Here is a 20,865-nt window from a genome sequence, read left to right as displayed (position 1 = left end):
GTTGCGGGAATGCTGAAAGCAGATAAAAGAATAGTAATGGTTGTAAGTTTTGGATTGTTTTTGCCTTGTTCAAATTGTAATACTGAGCAACAGAGGTAGGAGAGAATGGTCCACACATTGTTTTTGACTAGCATGTCTATCGGTAGTATCGGCAATCTTAATGAATACATACGAATTTTGGATGTGAATAAATACACAAACACGCATGTGTCTATGCAAATCTATAGTTTAATGTGTATTCTTGGACATAACAACGAAAACTGCATTGAAATCGTCAATGTTTTGACAAAGTACCGGCTAGACTTAGCTCCAAGTAGTAATCTGTGTCATTCAAAATTGTCTCATAGAATCGGCCCTTCTGGTTGGTTGCTGAGATTTGTTACTATGTTCTAAAAAAGCAACTTAATGGAAAAACGAAACTCTTGCTCATGTTGTTCTTAAAATATTTTTAACATTTTATTGAAAAATTGCGGCATATTAAACATTTGATGAAGCTATTATTAATCCATAAACAAACTAACATAATTTTGTGTTACGTAATTTAAAATCATAGCATCACCATGGAATAAATATGACCTACTTTCCAACGAACACCGGAAATCATGAGAATGATCGTCGTAATAGTCATGGTAGCCATCAAATAAATTACAACTTTTAAAATTTGATAAGAATTAACTTTCCAGCACTTCTTCGTTAAAGGCACGATACTATGAGGGGGACCGATACTATGAGAGTAAGGGATAACGTTGAAGGGTTAACATTAACTAACATAAGAGTAAAATTAGTATATTGTGACATAAATTTATGAATCTTGATACATTGATTATCTGCGAAATGCTGCCAACAACTGGCAATTTATTCACGATTGGTGATTTGTTTGTATTAAATCAATGTATCTTGCAAAGTATTCCGGAGATAGTCGATGAATATCGATTTGGCAAGTATTTCAACCAAAATAACCAGCCAGAAAATAGGTTGAAACAACCACATAACAAGGGAGTCATAAATTCCACAAAAAGGGGAGGCTGAATCTTAAGGAATTGATTAAACTAAAGGAAAGAATGATCTCAACTTACCAGATATAACAGGATAGCAGTCCCACATTAAGTATATTTCTGGGAACTATAAACAATCAAATACGTGCATTTGTCTCAAAGTTATTTCCGAAATTAGACATCAAACAATAAAAGACTATATGGCATTTTCATTTGTTATATTCTTGTATAAAAAAAATGTATTGTCATCTGCTGACATCAACGTAATGGATAAGTTTTTAGTTGAATTTAACCAAAAATCTTTACTCATGCTTTAGGTTAAATGTTATCTTTGAGGTTATAAAAACAGCTCCCAGATAATTTCCGGGGAAAATGAGAATTTCCTGATTTTGCGGAAAAGACGTTTCAAAATGGTAAAGAGCAAATGTCAATCAAGCAACCTACATTCGTTTCAGTGTTTTAATATGTTTCAACACATCTGCACCACCACAAATTTGATAAACGGACTGCTTTCGAAGTTTAACGACTTCTTTTACGTGCAGTTTTGCTTCCCTGAAATGACGGTTGACACAACTTGCTTGCAGACTACTGTTAACGATTTTATTAACAGTGCTCCAGCTAGCAATAAATAAATAGAGGGGTGCTGCGCCCCTCTGAAATTTGCCCACTAAGAAAGCGCCCCTCTATTTTTCTGTCAAATGCCCTTTTGATCTCTAAATTCATGCTTTTCGGCCGTATAAATCGCCAGAAACATCGTCATGAATACACAGATAACACACTTACATGACTGCCTGGGGTGTATTAAGTGAACACATTGTGAACAAACAAGCCCCAAGGGCATGGTTTGTTATCAGATCACTTATTAGCCTTTTGTTGCAGACGATAGTAACATGCTGTGAAAGATTATCTCTGAGGTCACACTTGGTTAGGCACAATCACACTCGAATGAAATCAAACTCAGAACTATTGATTTTTTTAAACTTCTGAATTCTTTGGCTATAATTTTTTGTTTGCAAAAATAGTGATTTTTAATTCAAAATACCTATTAAAGTCACTATCACACTCACCAATACATACGGCTACTGTATTATGCTATATAAAAACATTCGACAACAAGTAGTACCATATGATGGTTAATTACAATAGGAAGACCCTAAAAACAAGTAACATTGATGTAAAAACGTTATATTACAAGCATTCGGCAAGTTTTAAGCATCTAAATATAGTTCCACGATGTATTCTACTTTTGCTTTCGAGTCAGAATCGGATTCATTCGGGTTGCGCTCATTTGCATAATTTATACAAGCCATTTTCGCATTCGCTAAATTCCAGTTACCCAGAGTTCATTTTGATTTCACAGAATGATTATTCATGAGAGCTACGTCATGCTTCCAACGCTCACCGTATCCAATCTCGTGTTCGCCCGTAAATGTAAAACGAGCATTTTGTATCTCGTTAAATCAATTCGACCAGACAATATCTAATGTTGAAATTTTGCATTTTGCTAAAAGGAACATTGATTTTTTATGTCCCCCACTATTGTAGTGGGGGACATATTGTTTAGTGGGGGACATATTGTTTTTGCCCTGTCTGTTGGTCTGTCTGTTGGTCTGTCTGTTGGTCTGTTTGCGCCAACTTAAACATTTTGCAATAACTTTTGCTATATTGAAGATAGCAACTTCATATTTGGCATGCATGTGTATCTCATGAAGCTGCACATTTTGAGTGGTGAAAGGTCAAGGTCATCCTTCAAGGTCAGAGGTCAAATATATGTGGCCAAAATCGCTCATTTTATGAATACTTTTGCAATATTGAAGATAGCAACTTGATATTTGGCATGCATGTGTATCCCATGGAGCCGCACATTTTGAATGGTGAAAGGTCAAGGTCATCCTTCAAGGTCAGAGGTCAAATATATGCGGCCCAAATCGCTTATTTTATGAATACTTTTGCAATAGTGAAGATAGCAACTTAATATTTGGCATGCATGTGTATCTCATGGAGCTGCACATTTTGAGTGGTGAAAGGTCAAGGTCATCCTTCACAAGGTCAAGGTCATCCTACAAGGTCAAATATCATATAGGGGGACATTGTGTTTCACAAACACATCTTGTTTATGGGTTAGCTTTATTTAACGAAATATTCTATATTTTTTAGCGTGATTGTTACTTTAACATTCGAAAATTAATTATTTTTTTTAATGCGAATATGCAGTTAATTTTTAGTCCGAAATTACGGCATGGAAAACATATTTGTGTTTGGATTTTATTTCTGAACTTTAATACACTGTCTGTCCTCAATCATGATGAAATTTAACATGAATAGGAGCAGACAGTTGTTATTTCAACAAATAAAGTACTTGTTTTGAAGGAGGATTTATCACTCTACAAGTAAAATGTAATGTTGATATTGTCATATATTTTCGCAACCTAACAAAACTGTCAACGTTGTTAACATTAGTTGAAATAACGTGTTGTGAAATAAATATATCCTATTATTAACAATAGCAATGTTTCATTTTAATCTCCAGACTGGATGCTACTTCATGGTGACATTGATCATTGTTTAGACTTTAAATTTGTCAATATAGATTTTTGTTTTAATTAATATTATTATTGTGAACAAACATTGGCTCAAAGTTATTTAAACCAACGAATTTAAGTAGTGACAGTCACAACGTTTTTTTGACCCAGTGAAACCCCTGAATTTATTTCATGTTTTCTTCATTTCATTATCTTCTAAAAGGCCACTGATGTTGAAACTTGAAACTGAAATATTAACATGCAGTTCAATGATGATAGGTGATAAAAAAACATCAAAATCCCCCCCCCCCTCCAACACACGCACACATGAAAGAAATATGATATCTACATATCTCTTATGCGTGTAGTCAGACCCTAGCCCAAGTCGGTCAGGCAATTGGCTACTAAGTTGTTTTCCTTAGCGCCAATGTAGTTAGTAATATATTTATTGTAATTTCATTACACAAAATGAGGAACAGCATACAATTGATGAAGTCATCCAATGCACTAGTGTTTACAATTAATAAGTATGTAGTATAACCAAAGTATATACTTAAGTATATTTATAACCAAATGCCCTATTTTCCAAAATTACACGTGAAATGTGCCCTTTTTGGGGAAGCTCCCCTCTATTTTGAAAAGCTGGCTGGAGCACTGTGAACTTTATCTATGTGTATTTTTGGTTAAACCATTAACACATATTGTAGCAATAATTGCAGTGTCTTGGCAATTTCGCTTTTGTATTAATTTTTTTTCGTTTAATAGTAAAGTGAATATTCATATTGCTGAATAGTAAGAATAATGAGTTTCAGGTTGTGTAAGACTCTAAAGTGTTGCTAGTATCCACATGTAAGTTTCTGATAACAATTATTCTTATGCTATTTTTGACAAAGGTGGACTATAGTTTCTACTTTATGTTGACGATGCAGACAACTGTACTTCCATTGTTTCAACAGCCATGACATTTGTTCTTAGAAAAATCTTAGAAAAACCTTGCTACAACTCCAGATAATAAATTTAGCTATAGTGATAATCATTATGAAACAGTGTCATGTGCCAGACTTATGCCCCTATTTCAATGGTATATTAAAGGTCATAACATCCTATAAAGCTTACCCAGGGTGCTCTTTACTTGGCAGAATTTGTAAGTCTACTGAGATACATTTGCACATCTCGTCTGGACTATGATCACTCCGCCCACTTAATAATGTGGCTTTAGTAGAAACCCTAGACAAGCTAACACCAAAGTGGCTTCTTTGCCTATAGATTACTTTATATTACATATGATTTTTATGGTAGGTGTTTGTGTCATTTAATTATTACGCAAAAAACTATAAATTTATAAAGAACATTATAGCTATCAACAACGGGTATTTCGGTACGTTAAACACGCTCTTAAACGCTTACTGGCTTACCCAAATCTAACCTGTCAAGTTACGTGTAATGGAAGTTGATAATTAATTGGCACTTCTACACTGGTATTTACCCTTTTCTTTACGAATATAACAAGGAAACATTTTAATGCCCCAGATAGGGTGGCATATAGCAGTGGCACTGTCTGTCCGTCTGGCATTCTGTTTTCCAGAGCCTGAGGTTATTTTACGCAATGCTTTCAGATATTGAGCTGATTTTTGACAAAGGTACCGTCCTTTACTGATCTAAGGGAAGTAATAAGCTTTACAGGGTGATACATGTAATTGTTAAATAAAATTTGGCAGGTACAGGTAATTTTGACAAGGAAAATAATATTTTTCCGTTTTCCAGATGTTTTTTATGCAACGCTTTCAGATATTTCGCTGTTTTTTGGTATGTGAGTCAACCTACATGACCTAAAGTTGAATTGTGAAATTTATTCCAGTCCATTGATTTTTGGCAAAGTTATGGGCCTTGGACTAAGAAATATTCAATAGAATAAATGTTTTCTTGAGTTTTTTTATGCAACGCTTTCAGATATTGAGCTGATTTTAATTATGTGAGTCCACATACATGACCTTCAAATGAAGTTTAAAATTTGTTCTGGTCTGTTGATTTTGTTTACGAAGATACAGACGTTTGCCTGATCTAAATATAAAGCAACAAGCTTTAAAGGGAGATAATTTGTATTTATCATTTGGCAGGTACACGTTATTTATACAAGGGAAGTAATGTTTTTAAAGCGATACAATCAGCTTCTATTTATAGAAAGTAAAAGGCATAGAGAATTGAGACAAAAGTGGATATATCAATTTTCTCTGTAATAACTGTTCCGGACATTTTCTTATGCAAGACTTTCAGATATTGAGCTGATTTTTGGTATGCAGGTTTACATACATGCTTTACAGATAAAGAGTGAAATTCGTTCTGGTTCAATTATTTGTGGTTAACCCTTACAGTGCTGGAACCCAATTTTGAAGGCCTTTGCAAACAGTTTGGATCCAGATGAGACGCCACAGAACATGGCGTCTCATCAGGATCCAAACTGTTTGCTATTTTGATGGTGTTCTTTGAAAAAAATCGAAGAAAATGCTAATTTTTGAAATTCAGCAGAAGACATTTTAGCAGACAACAAATTTCCCAGCATGCAAAGGGTCAAGTTATGGGCCTTCGACTTACAAATGTTCTTTATAATAACCACTTTCTGGAGGTTTTTTACACAATATTTTCAGATGTTGAGCTGATTTTTTGTATACATGAGTATACCTATATGACTTACAGATGAAGTGTAAATTTCATTCTGTTCCATCCATTTTTGGCGAAGTTATTAGCCTCAGAAATAGATTTTTTTCTATAATAATCGTTTTCCGTATGTTTTTAAGCAACGCTTTCAGATATTCTGATAGGCTAATCTTAGTGATTATGGCACTCTTTTTATGTACCCAACCCACTATAGTGGGGGACATATTGTTTTTGCCCTGTCTGTTGGTCTGTACGTTGGTCTGTTGGTCTGTTTGCTCCAACTTTAACATTTGAAATAACTTTTTCAATATTCAAGATAGCAACTTGATTTTGGGCATGCATGTGTATCTCATGGAGCTGCACATTTTGAGTGGTGAAAGGTCAAGGTCAAGGTCATCCTTCAAGGTCAGAGGTCAAATATATGTGGCCAAAATTGCTCATTTTATTAATACTTTTGCAATATTGAAGATAGCAACCTGATATTTGGCATGCATGTGTATCTCATGGAGCCGCACATTTTGAGAGGTGAAAGGTCAAGGTCATCCTTCAAGGTCAGAGGTCAAATATATGTGGCCAAAATTGCTCATTTTATTAATACTTTTGCAATATTGAAGATAGCAACCTGATATTTGGCATGCATGTGTATCTCATGGAGCCGCACATTTTGAGAGGTGAAAGGTCAAGGTCATCCTTCAAGGTCAGAGGTCAAATATATGTGGCCAAAATCGCTCATTTTATGAATACTTTGGCAATATTGAAGATACCAACTTGATATTTGGCATGCATGTGTATCTCATGGAGCCGCACATTTTGAGTGGTGAAAGGTCAAGGTCATCTTTCAAGGTCAGAGGTCAAGTATATGTGGCCAAAATCGCACATTTTATGAATAGTTTGGCAATATTGAAGATACCAACTTGATATTTGGCATGCATGTGTATCTCATGGAGCGGCACATTTTGAGTGGTGAAAGGTCAATGTCATCCTTCAAGGTAAAAGGTCAAACAACAAAAAAAAAATTCAAAGCGGCACAGAAGGGGACATAGCGTTTGCGACAAACACATTTCTTGTTTAATTTATATTTTTAATAAATGTGGTTGCAGGATGAATGTTTTGGTGGCTGAAAGGAGCAGTAGCAGTAACAGCAGCAGCAACAATGGCTACCAGTGCTCCACTGTCTCTGCGTTACCATAGTGACCAACTGAACAACAAGGTTAGCATAATTGTTGAACCCTATTTATTTAAGTATATATAATTGTTATGAAATACTACATATAATTATTTGTTGCATGAATAGTAATATATTGTAATATCAGACTAAAAGACACAAATACTGTAGCTGTTTGTTATTTGTTCGTCAGTCCATTATTCACAGTGTTGGAGAGTTAATGATTATGAAATATAAGGAAATGAAACATATTTACATAACAGCGTAATATTCCAATCATAGTGGATACCGTAATTACCCTTAAGTTTTCTGACACTTAACAATAATATTTTTTTTCGTGTCCACAAATTTAGAGACGAAAAATATTCAAACAATACTGTACATGTGTCTGAAAATTTAGAGACATGAATGGTAGGTTTGTTTGTCCTTTATTGTATTAAATTAAAAGCAATAAAACAATGTGCACAAATAGTATTGTGTTGTACTGCTATGAAATAAATACAACTTCAAATCTTTTCTATCTCTTACTTGAAATGTTATAAAACAAAAAAGTTAATAACATTTAACATACTGAAGCCTTAAACAATATCATTTCAAATGCTGTTGGATGAAACCATTGCTATTACAGATATACATGATAATTTACCCATTATTGCAAATGTAATTGTCCATTCCACTCAGGCGTTCATCTTCCATGTTTTATTATGCTCCCCCCAAATTTTTTTGGGGGGGAGCATATAGTCGCCGCTTCGTCTGTCCGTCCGTTCGTGCACAATTTTGTCCGGGCTATTTCTCAGCAACTAATGACCGGAATTCAATGAAACTTTATGGGAAGCTTCACTACCAAGAGGAGATGTGCATATTATCAGCGGGTTCTGGTCGGATGATTTTTCACAGAGTTGTGGCCCTTTGAAATTTTCCATTAACTGTACATATAGTGCAATTCTTGTCCGGGCTATTTCTCAGCAACTAATGACCGGAATTCAATGAAACTTTATGGGAAGCTTCACTATCAAGGGGAGATGTGCATATTATCAGCGGGTTCTGGTCGGATGATTTGTCACAGAGTTATGGCTCTTTGAAATTTTCCATTAACTGTACATACAGTGCAATTGTTGTCCGGGCTATTTCTCGGCAACTAATGACCGGAATTCAATGAAACTTTATGGGAAGCTTCACTACCAAGAGGAGATGTGCATATTATCAGCGGGTTCTGGTCGGATGATTTTTCTCAGAGTTATGGCCCTTTGAAATTTTCTATAAAAAAATTATTTTTCCCCCAACTACTGTGCCCTCAAGACGTTTCCTTTTGTCTGAATATATAGTGCAATATTGTGACCAAAAAACCTTTGGGGAGCATCATCCTTCTCTGACGGTTTCTTGTTACCTTTATCTGGTGTATAAATGCATAATTGAAGTGTAAGTGACAACAAGATAGACATCTGGTAAAATAGCGCTGTAAAATATACTGTTAGAAAATTAAGAGTCATTAATTTTTTACGAAAAACCTGCATGTCCGAAAATTTAGAGTCACAACAAATATTTATTTTGGCTAAAAAGGGATTTGTTCGAAAATTAAGTGTCCGAAAACTTGAGTAATTATGGTAGTTATTGTGTACAATCTATCCGATATGTGTTTGCATGTTGTGTCAGTAATGTGTGGTAAGTTTTAAACTCCCCTGAGCATAACGTGCTATTAATGGTGAGCTTTTGTTATCTTTCGTCTGTTGTGCATCATCAACATGTACCTTGTGAACACTCTAGAGGCCACATTTTTTTACAGAATCTTCATGAAATCTGGTCAGAACATTTACCCCAATTACATCTTGCATGCCTTGAAAATATGCATAGACACACTTGCCATGCACAGTGAGTAGGTCTAAAAAACCACTCACCCTGTGGTATAATCCCCTTGGCCTGCATTTTTGGAATACAAAACCTTTTTACAGAAGACAAACTTAAATAGTTTTGGCAAAGACAGGCCTGGAAAACAAACCTGAGAGATCACTCAGCAGACTGTTTGTGTTGCAGGTTGTGTCAATGCTACGCGAGTTCTACCTAACAAGGGGAGTTCTGTGTTGCTATTAAAACTGACCGGACTGTTTGTGTAACAGGTTGTGTCAATGCTACGCAAGTTTTACCTTACAGGGGAGTTCTGTGTTGCTATGAAAACTGACCGGACTGTTTGTGTTGCAGGTTGTGTCAATGCTATGAGAGTTCTACCTGACAGGGGAGTTCTTTGTTGCTATGAAAACTGTCTAGACTATGTATGTTGCAGGTCGTGTCAATGCTACGCGAGTTCTACCTGACAGGGGAGTTCTGTGACGTGGTGCTGCACGTAGGAAGTCTTGCCATACACGCTCACAGGACTGTCCTAGCAGCATTCAGCCCATACTTCAGGTGAGCACCTTAAGGAACCAGGCCTCTTTCAGTCATATCAACGGGCCCATTAAACAGATCCATTCCCGCAAAAATGTTTAAAAATGATCCATGCATTCAAGAAATGTATGAATTTAGCCGTCAGCATGGCAGAATTGTACAAGTAAATTTGTGTGTGAACTTCTTCCTTATTTATCAATGCTTACTTTCAAACTTGAGATATGTCATCACCATGAAGGTATATGTGCAAGACAATTTCAGCCTCATCAATACAAACATTGCAGTGTTGTTTGTCCATGAACCTTACAAATTATATCTCCGTGATACGGGGTGGGGTTTATGTTAAAGTTGGCTGAGATATACAGATATATAAAGATATACAATCATCAATATCAGACTACAAACCTAAAAAAAATTTTTGGGGCCTACAGAGACCTTTTCCATCAGCCATCCAACAAGCACAAGACAGACATCACCCTCGGCAACCATCTCCGTGACGAGTCCGTACGCCAGCTCGTTGACTTCTGCTACTCTAGCAACATCACCGTGGATACACAGTCCGCAGACAAGATCCTCATGGCGGCCAACTTCCTGCAGATCAAGGAGATAGAGAAGCTCTGCATTACGTTCCTTGCTGCACAACAGGCTCTCAGATCTGAGGTAGTGGGGCTACTTTATATTGTTTGTTTTTATGCCCCGCGGATCGAAAGATCAGGGGCATATTGTTTTTGGCCTGTCTGTCTGTCATTCATTCATTCATTGTGTGTGTCCCAAAACTTTAACCTTGGTTAAAGTTTTGCGATAACTTTTGCAATATTGAAGATAGCAACTTGATATTTCTCTCATGGAGCTGCACATTTTGAGTGGTGAAAGGTCAAGGTCATCTTTCAAGGTCAAAGGTCAAATATATGGCTTCAAAGCGGCGCAATAGGTGGCATTGTGTTTCTGACAAACACAGCACTTGTTTGCTGTTTAAGGTTCATTTTAATTTTGTGATTCGTTTTGTGCTTATCTCTGGGAAAATGGGGTTTAGTGCATGTGCACACAGGCTTATCAGGGACAACACTTTCTGTCTAAAATGAATTTATGAGAAGAGGAGACTTGCAAATTACAATAAAAGCTGAAAGTGACGTCTCTGATTAGCCTGTGGGGAATGCACAGGCTAATTTGGGACAACAATTTATGTACATTCATTTCCCAAAGCAAGTCTTATTTATATAAAAACATGGTATAATTGAAATAAATTAAGACTACAATAAAAAAACATTATAACAACCTGAACTTTGTTATGATTCACTGTTATGTCAGTTTCATCGACATTTTGTTGGCTTGTAAAATCAGGCCTATTTGTTGGATTTTAAAGTTGAGGAATTGTATAATTTCATTGTTTCAAAGCTTATGCCGATTAATTACAATAATAATAAATAATTAACAAATAATTGAGACTGAACATCCGCGAATCAAGTATTCAATATCAGCGCATCGGGTAGAGCACTAAACCGTTAACTCCACCTTCGTTCTCAGTAAAACATTCTATAAGGCGGAGCTATGAACATGCTTTTACATTTAGCATATTGAGTAAGACAAAGGAAGCCAATTTTATCGGAGAGAAAATGTTGTTTTATGGCTTCTTGACAGGAAGCAGCTTTCCATTGATTACGTCAAACTGACGATAAATTGGCAATCAAGTTTGTCCCTAAATAATCAACAGATTTTCATATTTTACCACAATGTTATTGCTAAATCCAATATTGTGACATCAAAATACTTGAAAATCAGCAGTTGCTGGTCGTCTAAGGCAAAAGTCACTTAATATAATATCTAAATAGAGTGAAAACGCTCGGTGGGAATTCAAAGTGGTCGCATAGGACAAAGATTGCTTAATTCAAGTGGTTGATTCCACAAGATTGACTGTCATTAAGTGACAAAAAGTTTAAAGGAAATTATCAGGTTAAATTTTCTTTCAACTATGTAACAAATACAGATATTAATCATCAAATTAGTCTTAACAATCATTTTAACAGGTAACCGATAGAAAATGTACAGAAAATGTACATTACAGTGTCAAATCGGAAGAATAGTCATGAGCGCTGTCTTAGGGGACTTTTTTTTAATTTGCCATTGAAAAATTATTACTTTGCGCTGATAATGTGACATAATTCATGGTAGATTCCTTACACATTCAATTGTTGCCAGGCAATTCAACAGCAGATGCCACAGACAGTGTTTGTCCCCACGACAACCAGCACCCTGTCTCCCACGCAAAACAAGCCTCGTAGTGACAGTCGAGAGCTGGTGTGTGCTGACACTTCAGGTATTGGCAGCAAAAAGACCATTAAGTTACATATATTAGTCACCAAGTAGTCTGCGTTGCTTTCCCCTTAAAGGGCCCTTTTCACAGATTTTGGATTGTATTGAAGTTAGGTGTCATTAAATGCTTTAAATTGATAAATGTTAATATTGGAACTAAAAAGCTCCAATAAAAAACAAGAATAAATTAAAGAAAGAAAAAAAGTAATATTAAACCATGCTTGAACCACTGACTCTTTGAGTAAAAGTCTAGAGCTTAAATCACTGGGCCATTCGTGCATATATAGTGAGTGGTGTATTTATACTTAATATAAGCAATCCTCATAATGTCATAAAATATAACGATAATAATAGAACTCTCCAAATTATTCAATTGTTTTGCGTTTGTAACGCTTTATACTTGTCAGGATGGTAAATTGACAAAAGATGCATATAAAGGATATTTGAGAGCGTAGTTAGTGTTCAGTATTACTGTTTCAATGCAAATATCTTAACTTAAAGGAAAATTTGCAAATCTGGAACAATTTTTTTCAATTTTGTCATTTCACCAAATCGTGAAAAGGTCACCTTTTTGCTTTTTTAGGTAAACATGTAAAACCTCGGTGTAACATTTTTTACTTCAAACATGTGTTTGGGGTAATTCTATGAGGACACTGCCTAAGTAATATTACTCTGACCTGCAATTTAGCAGATAAGTGGTATAGCAATTTGTCTGTCCATTGGTTCTTTTGTGTGTGTTTGGTCTTTCTTCTGTTGGTACATGGTACATGGTTAACCTGTAATAACACATTTTGTATAATATCCCTAATGCTATGACACCTCAGGTATCGGCAGCAGTAACAACAGCCCTCGCCAGTCTTCCCGGCCCAGTTCTGTGCCCAGCGGGAATGGATCTGTCATAGTGCAGCCCCTAGAGGACCAGGAGATGGAAGTTATCAATGTAAAGAAGGAACACCAAGAGGATTCTCCTAATGGTATGATTTTTTGTGAGTGAGAATTTACGTTGTTATCTTTTAAATCTCCAGTTGCAGCGGGTGGGCAGGTAAGGGAATGCCCTTGGTTGGTCTGTCATCCAGTTTGACACTTTTGTGTTAGCTCCATATTTCCTATATCCTTTGACGAATTGTCATGAGCCCTGCCACAATTTTCAAAGACAATGTGTAGAAGGATTTTCATAAAAAATACTTGCCTCAAATATTAAACACATTGAGATTATGTGCAGGAGGCATGAATCAGTCACGCTTGCTCAAAGTCAAGGTCGTGCTAAAGGTAAAAAGTTTGAGCCTCTGTATTCGTGGCCTATACCCATTGTAGGATTTTCATGAAACTTGCAAACAGTGTTAAGGTCATTGAGTTGAATAGCCCATTTCACCAGGAGATCGGCAATATTCGCAGAAACTCGGAATTCTACTCTCTATCAGCTGACCACGCTAACCAATCAAATTCTGGGGTATTATGTGTACATTAAATCAGCATGGCGTTTGCCTCAACAGTTTCTTTTGTTGAAATAAAAAATGCCTTTTCAATCGGTAGTATGCCGCAATCACTTAAAAAATTTAATATAACATCATTATTTACTTTCTCAACATACATTCGGACTTTTGTTCAATCAGAGAAGTTTTATACGAGCTGTTCACAACGATCGTATGAACTTGAGGTTTATATTATCGCTATTTGTAGATCAGAATTGGGGTTTTCTAAAAAATTGGAGAATCTGTTTTTGTCAACTACGGAAACTCAATATCAGCCAAATATGCGATATTTGATAATTATTACTGGAAATAAGGAGGAAATAATAGGATAGAATATTATGTGAGTTTTGGATAAAGATCAAGTTTATCATGCTCGACTCGAACCATGTTAGCCCTTGGCAAGCCTCGTGCTGGTACATCGGTTCTAAGCCTTGCATGATAAACTTGATCTTTATCGGAAATTCACATAATATTCTCTATTAACATCGTTTCCACCACCACCCATATTCTTACAACTTACATGGCACACGTGCGGCATTTTCTTCGATGCATTCTCTATTTATCAGTAAAATATACGCAATGAATTTACAAACATTGCTACTATTAATAGATTAATTGTACATGTTTACCCCAGCATTTCATTGGTCAGCCAGTTACCTGTTCGGAATCTTATCGGCTGAAATCGTAAATATTTGTGACTACTCGGAGTGAAATCGTCTATTGCAAAAGGCATAAGTCAATCATGCCAGCTCAAGGTAAAGGTCATGATTGAAGGTCAAATTGTAATCCTCAATTTTCAGGTCCACTAAATATCTGCTATACATTTGAATGATTTTCATGAGGTCATTGTGATGATGTTTGGAAGTTATTAGTAAGTCACATAGACTCAAGCACAAAGTCACACTTTAAGGTCAAAAGCTAAGCCTTGATTGTTTTTATGTTTCCCCCACCCCCCCCACGGTAGGGGTTGCATATAGCAGTCTGTCTGTCATTCCGTCTGTCTGGCATTCCGTTTCCGGAGGTTTTTTATGTAAGGCTTTCAGATACTGAGCTCATTTTTAGCTCATCTATTTTTTGAAAAAAAATTTATGAGCTATTGTCATCACCTTGGCGTCGGCGTCTGCGTCGGCGTCCGGTTAAGTTTTGTGTTTAGGTCCACTTTTCTCATAAAGTATCAAGTTATTGCATTCAAACTTGGTACACTTACTTACTATTATGAGGGGACTGGGCAGGCAAAGTTAGATAACTCTGGCGTGCATTTTGACAGAATTATGTGCCCTTTTTATACTTAGAAAATTGAAAATTTGGTTAAGTTTTGTGTTTAGGTCCACTTTTCTCATAAAGGATCAAAGCTATTGCATTCAAACTTGGTACACTAACTATCATGAGGGGACTGGGCAGGCAAAGTTAGATAACTCTGGCATGCATTTTGACAGAATTATGTGCCCTTTTTATACTTAGAAAATTGAAAATTTGGTTTTGTGTTAAGGTCCACTTTATTCCTAAAGTATCAAAGCTATTTCTTTCATACTTGCAACACTTACTTACTATCATAAGGGGACTGTGCAGGCAAAGTTCTGTTACCGGTAACTCTGACTGGCATTTTGACAGAATTATGGCACTTTTATACTTAGAAAATTAAAAATTTCGTTAAGTTTTGTGTTTTGGGCCGCTTTACTCCTAAAGTATCATAGCTATTGTTTTTAGACTTGGAACACTCACAAACTATCATAAGGGGAGTGTACGGAACAAGTTGCATAAATCTGGTTGTTATTTTGACGGAATTATGGCCCTTTTTTGACTTAGTAACTTTGAATATATGGTTAAATTTTGTGTTTACATCCACTTTACTTCTAAAGTATCAAGGCTATTGCTTTCAAACTTCAAATACTTTCATACTATCATGAGGCTACTGTACCTGGCAAGTTGAATTTTACCTTGACCTTTGAATGACCTTGACTCTCAAGGTCAAATAATTAAATTTTGCAAAAATTGCCATGACTTCGTTATTATACCCCCACAAACGAAGTTTAGGGGGGTATATAGGAGTGAACTGGTCGGTCGGTCGGTCTGTCTGTCGGTCCGTATTAAGTGTCCGCTCTCTAATTTTTAGTAGTTTTCATCTGATCTTCACCAAACTTGTTCAGAAGTTGTATCTACATGATGTCTAGGCCAAGTTCGAACATGGGCCTTGCGGGGTCAAAATTAGGTCACAGGATCACTTAGTGCGTTTTAATCATTCAGCATGTTGTCCGCTCTCTAATTCAAGTAGTTTTCATCAGATCTTCACCAAACTTGGTCAGAAATTGTATCTAGATGATCTTAAGGCCAAGTTCGAACATGGGCCTTGCCGGGTCAAAAACTAGGTCACGGGGTCACTTAGTGCGCTTTAAGCTTTCAGCATGTTGTCCGCTCTCTAATTCAAGTAGTTTTAATCCGATCTTCACCAAACTGGGTCAGAAGTTGTATCTAGATGATCTTAAGGCCAAGGTCGAACATGGGCCTTGCCGTGTCAAAAACTAGGTCACGGGGTCACTAAGTGTGTTTTTTAACATTCAGCATGGTGTCCTCTCTCATATTCAAGTAGTTTTCATCCGATCTTCACCAAACTTGGTCAGAAGTTTTATCTAGATGATCTGAAGGCCAAGTTCGAACATGGGCCATGCCAGATCAAAAACTAGGTCACAGGGTCACTTAGTACGTTTTACACATAGAGCATGGTGTCCGCTCTTTATTTCAAGCAAATTAAATCCGATCTTCACCACACTTGGTCAGAAGTTGTACTTAGATGATGTGTAGGTCAAGTTCGAACATGGGCCATGCCGGGTCAAAAACTAGGTCACGGGGTCACTTAGTGTGTTTTAAACCTCACCATGTTGTCCGCGCTCTAATTCAAGTAGTTTTTATCCAATCTTCACCAAAATTGGTCAGAAGTTGTATCTTGATAATGTCTAGGGCAAGTTTGAATTTGGGTCATGCCGGGTCAAAAACAAGGTCATGGGGTCACTTAGTGCGTTTTCAACATCACAATGTTGTCCGCTCTCTAATTCAAGTAGTTTTCATCCAATCTTCACCAAACTTGGTCAGAAGTTGTATCTAGATGATGTCTAGGTCAAGTTTGAATATGGGTCATGCCGGGTCAAAAACTAGGTCATGGGGTATCTTAGTGCGTTTTAAACCTCACCATGTTGTCAGCTCTCTAATTCAAGTAGTTTTCATCCAATCCCCACCAAACTTGGTCACAAGTTTTATCTAAATGATCTCTAGGACAAGTTTGAACATGGGCCACTCCGGGCCTAAAACTAGGTCACGGGGTCACTGAGTGCGTTTTTGAACATTTAGCATGGTTTCTGCTCTCTAATTCAAGTAGTTTACATTAGATCTTCACCAAACTTGGTCAGAAGTTTTATGGAGATGATCTTAAGGCCAAGTTAGAACATGGGCCTTTCTGGGTCAAAAACTAGGTCAAGGGGTCACTTAGTGCGTTTTAAAAATTGAGCATGGTGTCCGCTGTTTTTTGTGAAGACAACATGCAAAATATTATGTGTCAATGCGGCATGTGGGGGTATTCGTCACGTCTGTGACAAAGCTCTAGTTTATGATCAGATTTGATTGATACTTTGACAAAACAACTCTTACATGACATACTACAATAGACTCCACCCAAACTTTCCCCCATGCCCCTCCCCCCCCACTCCGAATCCCCCCCCCCCAAAAAAAAACAATTTTTTCATTTTTTTTTTGAAAGATCATCTTAAAAATGACCACACCCTCACACTATACCCCCCCCCCGACCCCACCCAACCCCACCCCAATTTTGTTTTTGGAAACATGGTTAAAAAACAAAAATATTTATTTTTATTATTTTATTTTTGACAGACTGTCCAACTATCCCACCCAAAATAATATATATTTTTATTTTGTTTTTGCATTTTTATTTCTTATTTTTGGAAGATAATGTAATAAATGACCACACCTCCACACTATACATCCCTCTACACCCCGCCCATCCATCTTTTTGGATTGAAGTATTGAGATAGTTCCCTTCACCTTTAAAAAGAAAAATAGATGAGCGGTCTGCACTCGCAACGCGTTGCTCTTGTTGGTATGTGAGTCTACCGTGATGAAGTGTGAGTTTTTTTCTGGTCCATTGATTTTTGGCAAAGTTATGGTCCTTTGACTTCGAGATTTTCTGTTTCCTGGAGGTTTTTCACAAAAAGCTTTCAGATATGTACCTTATGTTTGGTATGCGAGTCAATCTACATAACTCACAGACAAAGTGTGAGTTTCGTTTCAGTCCATTTATTTTTTGCAAAGTTATGGGCCTTGGACTTAATTTTATTTCTCTATAATAACCATTTTCCAGATTTTTTTTAAGAAACACTTTTACATATTTAGGTGCTTTTTGGTATGTGAGTCAACCGACATGACTTACAGATGAAGTGTTAGTATGTTTGGGTCCATTGATTTTTATGCCCCTGGTAGGGTGGCATAAACTTGAACATTGGCCATAACTTTTGCAATATTGAAGATAGCAACTTGATATTTGGCATGCATGTGTATCTCATGGAGCTGCACATTTTGAGTGGTGAAAGGTCAAGGTCAATGTCATTCTTCAAGGTCAAAGGTCAAAAAACAAATCCAAGGGAAGTAATAAGCTTTAGAGGGAGACAATTATCTGTACTTGCCAAATGATAAAAAAAATAAAAATAAAAGCGGCGCAGTAGGGGGCATTGTGTTTCTGACAAACACATCTCTTGTTTACTAAGTTTTTCACTATGGACCTTGGACTTAATTTTTTTTTCTAAAATAGCTGCTGTGTGGCTTCGAATTGCAGTGGTGGCATAGTGTTTCACAAACGTACGTCTTGATGTATATGCTTCAGATCATCTATACCCATTGAAAGATTTTCATGAAAATGAATCTCATAGAGTTCTGTCCAGAAATCTTGAGACTATATATATATATCACGCTGGCTGAAAATCAAGGTCACCACTTCAAGGTCAAAAAGCATATAACTATCTGATGGACTGTCTTGTTTTAAATGAAATCATCATTTTAAAACTGTTAATTGATTTTTGTTGAGCTATTTGATTCAAAATCATCTTAAGATGAAATGAGAGACAAAAGTTCTCTGCAATTACTTGAACTTTGATCACATGATATGATCGTTCTCTAAAATGTTCCTTATATTTTAACTGCATCTATTACACATAAGTTTTTTCCACTAATACATTTTTATCATTCAAAATTAATTTGTATTATCCTTAAACACTTCAATTTAACTAGTGTTTTCAGTTAAGACATCTGGGAAACAACTACAAATTTTGATTGTGAGTTTATAATTTTCAGATCATCCAGTGTTTCCCCTGAGCAGCAGTTACACCTGGGGTCGCTCGGGTACACCTTATGACACATTTCGATCTGGCATGCCAGCGTTCCCAGGTTTTTTGTTTCCGCCCCTGCCCAGTGCCTTCCCCCTTCCTGTAACATCAGCAGTCCAGCATCAACTGCTTATGAAAGCCTTGGCCAATCAAACCCCAACTCTACATCACGCTGGGGATTCACTTCTCGAGACAGGGGAAATCTCTTCAGGTAAATACGCAATTGCCGCTCAGGTGAAAGATTCAGACAATACGGGCAACCTGTCAGACCCAGAAGATAACAGCCAGCCAATTGCCCTCCAATGTCACGTCTGCCTTAAACAGTTTGAGACGAGCACCGGCTTGAAGGATCACGTCCTCTTGGAACACAAAGACTTAACGTCGCCGATTCTCTCACCACCGTACAAGATGTTGTCTCCGGGACAAAAGCTGGAGAATCCTCATAGTCAGGCCAGTTCCCAACAAGATAGCCCGCGGGAGCGCAAAGATAGCGGCGAAACTTACGGCGGAAATAACATGTGCGGAACTTGCGGGAAGTCTTTCCGGGATCCTCAGTCACTGAAGTTCCATCGCTACAATCACGTGTTGCGTTACCAGTGTAACTTCTGTGGAAAGCGTTTCTCTCGCAGTTGGAACCTGCACCGGCATCGCAAGACGCACTATCGCCAGCTGCACGACTCTGCTGGAGTGGGTGGAGACGAGGTGAATGTGATCGATGTCGACTCAGACCACGGGAACGGAAATAATGGAAATCAAACCACGCCTACCTATGAAATTGATAAAGATCTGATTGTACCTTCGCCGTACGTTGATTACAGGAACCACAGACACAATATTATGCCTTTCGCCTTTGATTTGAGCAAATCTGGCCCTTCCAGTACGTACGTCATGGCGGAGCATAAGCAAGGAAGTGCTAGAGAAGACAATAAAGAGGAAGGGGAACGAAGTATTGAGATTGAACAAAACAGGAGAAATAACCCTCGTCCTATGGATGATGATTCTGATAAAAGTGATTAATTGCATCTTGGCCCTAGAGTAGAAGTATTTGTTACAAAATTAGAGATCGTAGTTTAAAGTTAACCAAATTTTTCAAAGAAATATTTTGGTAATTATTAGCTTTTTACTGTGTAAGTAAGAACAGTATTAATAGTTAGTTGATAGTCCATTGAATCGATAGAAGCAAGTATGGAGAAGATAACAATTACATTAAAACTAGGGCACCATGGCAGAGGCAGATACCAATGTATGGAAAACCGTTCACCCTCATTCTTGTGATCTGTGAGCAAGTTAGTTTGGTAAATGGAAGGAACATGACTATATAGTGCTACTATTTTACTTTATCAGTAAGTATAGGGCATTATTGATAGGAGATTGATTATAATGTGCTACTCTTTTACTTTATCAGTTAAAAGTGCTACTATTTTACTTTATCAGTTAATATAGATAATTTATTTAGTTATCATTATGTTTAGAGCTTTCGTTGGAAATGAAGTTAAATAAGTTGTTTCACATTTAGAAAATAATGGCTTACATTAGAAAATAAGTCCATAAGCAAATAAACCAAGAAAGAAACCACAATGGTGTGATCAAGGCATATTCAGGCAAATTTTACCCAGAAATTATTGGTTACCAATATCAGATTACATCCCTAAATGTGGATATATATATCCTTATAAATATGAGTCTTGTTCTGTGAAAATTGGGCATAATGCATGTACGTAAAGTGTCGTCCCAAATTAGCCTGTGCAGTCCGCACAGGCTAATCAGGGACGACACTTTCCGCTTGAATGGTATTTTTCGTTTAAAGGAAGTCCCTTTTTACCAAAAATCTAGTTTAAGCGGAAAGTGTCGTCCCTGATTAGCCTGTGCGGACTGCATAGGCAAATCTGCGACGACACTTTACGCACATGCATTAAGCCCAGTTTTCTCAGAACAAGGCTCATATAAGGTCAAAGTATGCTGTAAAATCATTTATATTCATTG

The 20,865-nt window shown here is 36.9% G+C and overlaps 1 protein-coding gene across 3 annotated transcripts; it reads left to right on the top strand.

Moving 5' to 3' along the window:
* Window positions 1–1,333: 1,333 nt before the first annotated feature.
* LOC127881631 (zinc finger and BTB domain-containing protein 14-like) lies at window positions 1,334–20,608 on the top strand. Of its 3 annotated transcripts, none has more exons than XM_052429707.1 (7): window positions 1,334–1,408; window positions 7,273–7,382; window positions 9,616–9,737; window positions 10,148–10,376; window positions 11,913–12,030; window positions 12,851–13,000; window positions 18,851–20,608. In XM_052429707.1, the coding sequence occupies exons 2-7, from the start codon at window positions 7,278–7,280 to the stop codon at window positions 19,897–19,899; spliced, it is 1,773 nt and encodes a 590-aa protein (XP_052285667.1). In that variant the 5' UTR covers window positions 1,334–1,408; window positions 7,273–7,277; the 3' UTR covers window positions 19,900–20,608. The 3 variants fall into 3 exon arrangements, with proteins under 3 accessions (XP_052285667.1, XP_052285665.1, XP_052285666.1); XM_052429705.1 differs by having other exon boundaries at window positions 12,851–13,012; XM_052429706.1 differs by lacking the exon at window positions 1,334–1,408 and having other exon boundaries at window positions 7,256–7,382; window positions 12,851–13,012.
* The last annotated feature ends 257 nt before the right edge of the window (window positions 20,609–20,865 follow it).

The sequence above is a fragment of the Dreissena polymorpha genome, chromosome 5, assembly GCF_020536995.1.
Source record: "Dreissena polymorpha isolate Duluth1 chromosome 5, UMN_Dpol_1.0, whole genome shotgun sequence".
Classification (NCBI taxonomy): domain Eukaryota; kingdom Metazoa; phylum Mollusca; class Bivalvia; order Myida; family Dreissenidae; genus Dreissena; species Dreissena polymorpha.
Note: the sequence above shows the minus strand (reverse complement) of the source record. Positions and strands in the feature narration are given on the sequence as shown.

Excerpts from the sequence above, each read along its gene's own strand:
- LOC127881631 (XM_052429705.1), top strand. The coding sequence starts at position 7,278 with ATGTTTTGGTGGCTGAAAGGAGCAGTAGCAGTAACAGCAGCAGCAACA. Across the intron at positions 10,377-11,912 it reads AACAGGCTCTCAGATCTGAG|GCAATTCAACAGCAGATGCC; the intron begins GTAGTGGGGCTA and ends AATTGTTGCCAG. Across the intron at positions 12,031-12,850 it reads GGTGTGTGCTGACACTTCAG|GTATCGGCAGCAGTAACAAC; the intron begins GTATTGGCAGCA and ends ATGACACCTCAG.